Source organism: Paroedura picta, chromosome 12, assembly GCF_049243985.1.
Source record: "Paroedura picta isolate Pp20150507F chromosome 12, Ppicta_v3.0, whole genome shotgun sequence".
Taxonomy (NCBI): domain Eukaryota; kingdom Metazoa; phylum Chordata; class Lepidosauria; order Squamata; family Gekkonidae; genus Paroedura; species Paroedura picta.
Genome location: NC_135380.1, coordinates 46,884,402 through 46,891,047, shown reverse-complemented (window position 1 = coordinate 46,891,047; position 6,646 = coordinate 46,884,402). Strand labels below are relative to the sequence as shown.

At 54.7% G+C, this 6,646-nt stretch overlaps 1 protein-coding gene across 1 annotated transcript; it reads right to left on the bottom strand.

Moving 5' to 3' along the window:
• Positions 1-651: 651 nt before the first annotated feature.
• Positions 652-5,647, bottom strand: LOC143821868 (uncharacterized). Its single transcript, XM_077306341.1, has 2 exons — positions 3,778-5,647; positions 652-668 (listed from the first exon to the last, which is right to left on the bottom strand). The coding sequence occupies exon 1, from the start codon at positions 5,580-5,582 to the stop codon at positions 3,819-3,821; it is 1,764 nt and encodes a 587-aa protein (XP_077162456.1). The 5' UTR covers positions 5,583-5,647; the 3' UTR covers positions 652-668; positions 3,778-3,818.
• Between the last annotated feature and the right edge of the window lie 999 nt (positions 5,648-6,646).

The window sequence follows — 6,646 nt, the reverse complement described above, 5'->3', positions numbered from 1 at the left end:
AAATAGTTTTATTGATTAGCACTACACGCAATGGACTGAAAAGTCAAATCTGACTAGAAGCCAGATTTGCCTCAGCTTATCAATACATTTCTCCCGCCCAAAACTTGACAGTTCCCAGGGGGGGAGGTGAGTGAGAAAAGACATATGTGAAACCAAAACAGGATTCCAAACTCCCATCCTTGAAAGAGGTGACAAACAGCCCTTTCTGCCCATAACAAGATAAGGTTAACATAACATCACTATTCTATTTTATTGCTTACAAACTACAAGGCCGGGACTAGCAGGCGCCGGGCCCCATCTAGTAATATAACTGACATGGAGGAACTCAGGCTAATTTATGACAGAGATTCTACAATCCTGACATCCCTCCGCATTAAAACTAACTTCACTCCCCCACCTAGCCGGCATCAACCGGGCGAGGACAATCAGGAAATGCTCGATGGAAAGCCCGGAGAAGGCGGGGTGCCTTCACATTTCCAGCCTCAACCCACTCTTTATCCCCAGAGGGGAAATCCTTCCAATCGACCAAATATTGAAGGCGACCCTTATGCAAGCGAGAGTCTAAGATCTGGTTGACTTCATAGTGGGTGTTCTTATCGATGTAAATTGGAACAGGCATAGATGGAGGAGGGTGCCACTCGTCCGGGGCTGGAGCTCTTCGCAGCAGGCTGGAATGAAAAACCGGATGCACATTCCTATAAGTTTTTGGTAGAGCTAGCTCCACAGTCACAGCATTTATCAATTTCACCACTTTAAATGGTCCCACAAACTTTGGACCAAGTTTCCTGGATCTCTGCTGGCACCTTAAGTTCTTGGTAGACAGGTAGGCTAAATCACCCACTTTCCAATCAGGGGCAGGTACCCTCTTCTTGTCAGCTTGAGCCTTATAGGCATCTTTGGCTTCCTTGAGGCTAGCAACGATTTCTGGCCAGCCCGTACTGATGGAGGCTGCCCATTTGTTTATGTCAGGGACCTCTGCGGAGCTAAGTCCCCAAGTGGGGGCTGACACTAAATCAGTTCCATACACCACCTTGAAGGGCGATACCCCCGTTGAGGAGTGGACCCCATTGTTATAGGCGAATTCAGCCAGTGGCAATAAAGAAACCCAATCATCCTGCTGGTGGTTGATAAAACAGCGTAAATACTGCTCCAGGATTTGGTTTACTCTCTCGGTCTGGCCATTTGACTCCGGGTGATAGCCCGAGGTGAGGGCTTGCTCCACACCCAATAGTTTAAGAAGCTCCCTCCAAAACTTGGAAACGAACTGGGGGCCCCGATCCGTCAGGACACGTGTCGGGATCCCGTGCAGACGTACCACGTGTTTAATAAAAAGAGAGGCCAGCTTTGGTGCTGAGGGCACGCCCGTGCAGGGGATGAAATGAGCCTGTTTGGAAAAAGCATCCACTACAACCCATATAACAGTGTTCCCTTGGCTGGGGGGAAGGTCTGTAATAAAGTCCATAGTTACATCAGTCCATGGACGTGAGGGGGTGGGCTGCGGCTGCAAAAGTCCTTTCCTCTTGCCCCCAATTGGCTTTGAGGCAATACAAATGGGGCACCCCTGCACATATTTCTCCACATCTTTACGCAAGGATGGCCACCAGTACTGTCTCCTGACCAGGTGCAGAGTTTTCACAAAACCAAAATGTCCAGCGGTTTTGGCATCGTGGCAAAGTTTCAAAACCTTCCCCCGGGCCGCGGCAGGCACAAAGAGTCTTTCGCCTTTGAAAAAGAGCCCCCCCTTCTCAGACAAATCAGGGCGGAGGGAACAAAACTCTGGGTCAGTTGACAAGTCCTTTTGGACCCAGCCCCCTGGGATGGGCGTAACAGTTTTTGTGTGGCTGCGCGTTACAGCGGCCATCCCCAGTTGGGCGGGAGTAAAGACGGTATCTACCAATGGGTCTCGTTTGCTGTTGTACTGAGGCAGGCGCGATAGTGCATCAGCCAAAAAATTCAGTTTGCCAGGGAGATGCTTTAGGGAGAAGTTGAAACGAGCGAAAAACTCCGCCCATCTCATTTGTTTGGCTGAAAGCGAGCGGGGCTGTTTGAGGGCTTGAAGGTTTTTATGATCTGTCCAGACTACAAACGGGATTGTGGACCCCTCCAGCCAATGCCGCCACGTGGAAAGGGCCAATTTCACTGCAGCCGCCTCTTTTTCCCAAATTGCCCAATTTCTTTCTGCCGCTGAAAATTTCTTTGATAAATAGGCCAGGGGGTGCAATTTCCCGTCCCCCCCTCTTGGAGGATCACGGCCCCCATTGCTACGTCCGAGGAATCTACTTGTACTGTAAATTGCTTAGAGGGGTCGGCATGGGCCAACACAGGTTCAGACGTGAATAACAGCTTAAGTTTATCAAACGACTCCTGACAGGAGGGAGTCCAAGGGAGAGGCGCCCCAGGTCGGCTTGCCGTCTTCCCCCCTTTGGTTTTTAACAAGTCAGTGAGGGGCAGCGCAACCTTGGCAAAGTTGGGAATGAAGGTCCTGTAAAAATTGGCGAATCCTAAGAAACTTTGTAATTGCCTCCTGGTGCGGGGAGGCTCCCATGCCAGCAAATCACGCACTTTGCCCGGGTCCATTTCGATCCCAGCCTGGGAGACCCGGAAACCCAAGAACTCCACTGCCTCGCGGTGGAACTCACATTTTGACAGTTTAGCAAACAACTGGTGCTTCCGCAAGCGGCGGAGCACTTCGCGGACCAGCTTAGTATGACTCTCAACATTCTCTGAATACACAAGAATATCATCAATGTAAACCAACACCCCTTGGTACAATAAATCATGCATAATTTCATTTATCATATTCATGAACACGCCCGGAGCGCCGGCGAGGCCGAACGGCATTACGGTGTATTCAAACTGCCCCAGGGGCGTATTAAAAGCTGTTAAATATTCATGCCCCTTCTTGATCCGAACTCGATAGTAGGCTTCCCTTAAGTCCAGTTTCGAAAAAACGCGCGCTTTCCCCAAGTGGCCCAGCAAGTCTTTTATCAGGGGAAGCGGGTAGGCGTTGCAGGTGGAGACCGCGTTCAACCCGCGGTAGTCGGTGCACAACCTTAGCGAACCGTCCTTCTTTTTTACGAAAAGGACCGGGGCTGCCAAGGAAGATGTGGCTGGTCTAATAAAACCTCTCGCTAGGTTCTTATCCAAAAATTCTCTAAGCTCTGCCATCTCTCGCGGGCTCATGGAATACAGTTTGGCTTTGGGGAGAGGCTCTCCCTTCTTTAATTCGATGGCACAGTCAGTTTTGCGGTGGGGGGGAAGCTGGTTGCACTCCACCTCCGCGAACACATCACCAAAGTCCCGGTATTCAGGAGGGAGCGCGTCCACCCCCACCCCCAAAGCAGCCACCACCCCGGATCTCGGAGGACCCTGCTGCCGCTTGTGCTGCTCGCAAGCGGCGGAGGTAAATTCCACAGTCCCTTCCTTCCACTTCACAAGGGGATCATGTTCCCTCAGCCAATCCAACCCCAACACGCATGGGAAGGCAGAGTGAGGGGCCACCAAAGGTTGGATTTGCTCCCAATGTTTTTTAATGTCCAAGTCCATGGGGCGAGTCTTTGCCGTGGCTTCCCCACCGGGAGCGCATTTCCCATCTAACTGGGTGATTGGCAAGGGTTCTTTCAGTGCCACTTTCCCCACCCCCAAAGTCTCGGCCAGTGCCGGGCTCACTAGGGATTGGGTGCACCCCGAGTCCACAATACATCGGATTCCCACCGTCTTCCCCGACTTGGGGTTAGAAAGGTTGGCCGGTAGGAGTAGCAAGGGGGAATCACTCACCACGCGTTTGCCCCTGTTGGCGGCCTGCTGGCGGGGCGCCTTTACAGCAGACCGTCCTCGTTTCCCGACTGCTCCTCAGCTTGATCCTCGTCCTCCAGCCCGCTTCCCTCCTCCGAGTCGTCCACCGCTGGCACGGCAGCCACTGGAACCAGGAGAGATTTGGTGCTTTTCTTGGTGGTGGTTTTCTTGGCAGGCGTGGCTTTCGATGGGGCGCTGCTCGCAGCTTTCGGGGTTGATGCCGTTTTCGTTGGGCAGTGTGCGAGGAAATGCCCGGCTTGGCCACATCCCAAGCACAGCCCTTTCTCCATGCGCCGAGTGCGCTCCGCCGGTTCCAATTTGGTTCGGGGCTTGGTCTTCACCGGGGTGGAAGTCTTCGCCATGGTTTTCCCGGCCAGGGCTTGCACCATTGAGGCTCGTTCCAAACGGTTTTCCATTTCTCCAGCCAGCTGGACCCACCCTTCGACAGTGAGTGGGTCTTCCAGGAGGAGGCACTTGTCAGCCAGAGTGGGATTGAGGCCCCCTACAAACGCCAGCACACGTTGGGGCTCCGTCCAGTCTGGTACAGAGGAAGCCAGCTCCTTAAATTCCCTGGCGTACTCAACCACGGACAACTTTCCTTGCCGGTGAGCCCGGAGTTTCTTCTCCGCAGTCTCCCGTTCAAACGGTTCCATGTACATCTGGCGCAGGGCCCTCATGAAATGGTTGTAGTCGCGGGTGGCTTGGGGGTGGTAACGGTACAAATCCACGAACCATTTGGCAGCTTTGCCTTCCAGGGCTTGCCCCACGAAACGCACCCGTTCGGCGTCGTCTTGGAAAGTGAACCCCATGTCCATCATGTAGGCTTGGAGGTGCACCAGGAACGTGGGGAAATCGGAGGGGTCCCCAGAAAACTTTGCCTTGAACTTATAGGTGTTCCGCATTTCCACTCCACGGAGGTGGGCAGGTAGGCGCCCTGGGCCCCAGTCCGCCGGTGCTGGGGCCGGGGCCGGGGGTCTTGCACCCCGGCCAATGCCTCTCCCTCTCCCAGCCGCCACTCTCGCTCGCTCCGCTGCCTGCGCCGCTGCTGCTGCTCGCGCGGCCGCTCGCGCTGCTTCACGCGCCGCCGCCGCTGCCGCCGCCTCGGCTCCCGCGACATCCGCCGCTGCCCGTGCCGCCGCCGCCGCTGCTGCGTCCTCGCCTCCGTCCGCGCCGTCTCCACCAGCACCGTCGCCGCCAGCGCCACCTTCGTCCTCTCGTTCCTCGCCTTCGTCTTCTCTCTCCCTCTGCGCCCTTGCGCGTGCTTCCGCCTCGGCTTCGATCTCTAGCTGAGCCCGGGCTCTGGCCAGCGCCTCAGCCGCCTCTGCCGTTGCTTGCGCGGCCGCCATGCCGTGCTCCTGCAGTGCAAACCCACCGCTCTCTCTCCGTGCACTGGTATCGTGTGCACCCCCACCGAGCACGTCCTTTAGCAGGCGTTGTGTTCGGCGTCTCTCCTCCGGATCCAGCCGACCCGAGAGGTCCTGCAGCCAGTTAGTCACCCTGTCCAGCTTGTACTGCAAGTCCTGTGTCTCACCCACAGGCTCCAGCGCGTAGCTAGGCAGTCCCAGGTGCTCCGGCCAACGTTCATCCCCAGTAGGGCGGTCGTATTTTGACAACCGCCTGCGCTGGGTGATGTGACGTTCCAAAAATTCCTCGGGCCCCGGGGTTGCCCCCGAGACAGCCCGCATCATGGCCGAGCTGTGCGGCCCCGCACCAGCGCCTTCGGCCTGGGAGAGGTCCCAATCCAGGCCCTCTCCCTGATCAGAAAAAGTATGTCCCTCGCCCTGCATTTTGCAGGTGAAAGGAGTTGTGAGATTTGACTTGATGTCAAGCGCACAGGACACTCACAACAAAACTTATTCAAAAGAAAAATAGTTTTATTGATTAGCACTACACGCAATGGACTGAAAAGTCAAATCTGACTAGAAGCCAGATTTGCCTCAGCTTATCAATACATTTCTCCCGCCCAAAACTTGACAGTTCCCAGGGGGGGAGGTGAGTGAGAAAAGACATATGTGAAACCAAAACAGGATTCCAAACTCCCATCCTTGAAAGAGGTGACAAACAGCCCTTTCTGCCCATAACAAGATAAGGTTAACATAACATCACTATTCTATTTTATTGCTTACAAACTACAAGGCCGGGACTAGCAGGCGCCGGGCCCCATCTAGTAATATAACTGACATGGAGGAACTCAGGCTAATTTATGACAGAGATTCTACAATCCTGACAGAGGCCAGTTTGGCGGCCGAGGGCAACCCACCACAGGGGATAAAATGGGCTTGCTTTGAGAAAGCATCCACCACCACCCAGATCATGCTTTTGCCCTGGCTCAGAGGGAGATCAGTTATAAAATCCATGGACACGTCTGACCATGGGCAGGAGGGAGTGGGCAAAGGTTGTAGCAAGCCACGTTTCTTTCCCCCCAAGGGTTTGGATGCGAGACAAGTGGGGCACCCTTGCACATATTTCTCCACACCCACCAATAATGCTGCCTTGTCAAATGCAGAGTTTTCACAAACCCAAAGTGTCCCACGGCTTTAGAGTCGTGGCACAATTTTAAAATGTCCCCCAGCGCCACGTCTTTGAAAAACAGGCCCCCCTTGTCGAACAGTGTGGAGCGCAGGGTGACGAACTCAGCGTCCTGGAGGACCTCCTTCTGGACCCACCCCCCGGGAACGGGAATGCCCCCTTTTGACTGGCTACGCGTCACCGCGGCCAGCCCCAGCTGGGCGGGTGTGAACACCGTATCCACCAATGGGTCGCGCTTGCTGTTGTACTGCAGCAGGCGTGAAAGGGCGTCCGCTAGAAAGTTCAGTTTCCCAGGCAGGTGCTTGAGGGAGAAGTTGAACTG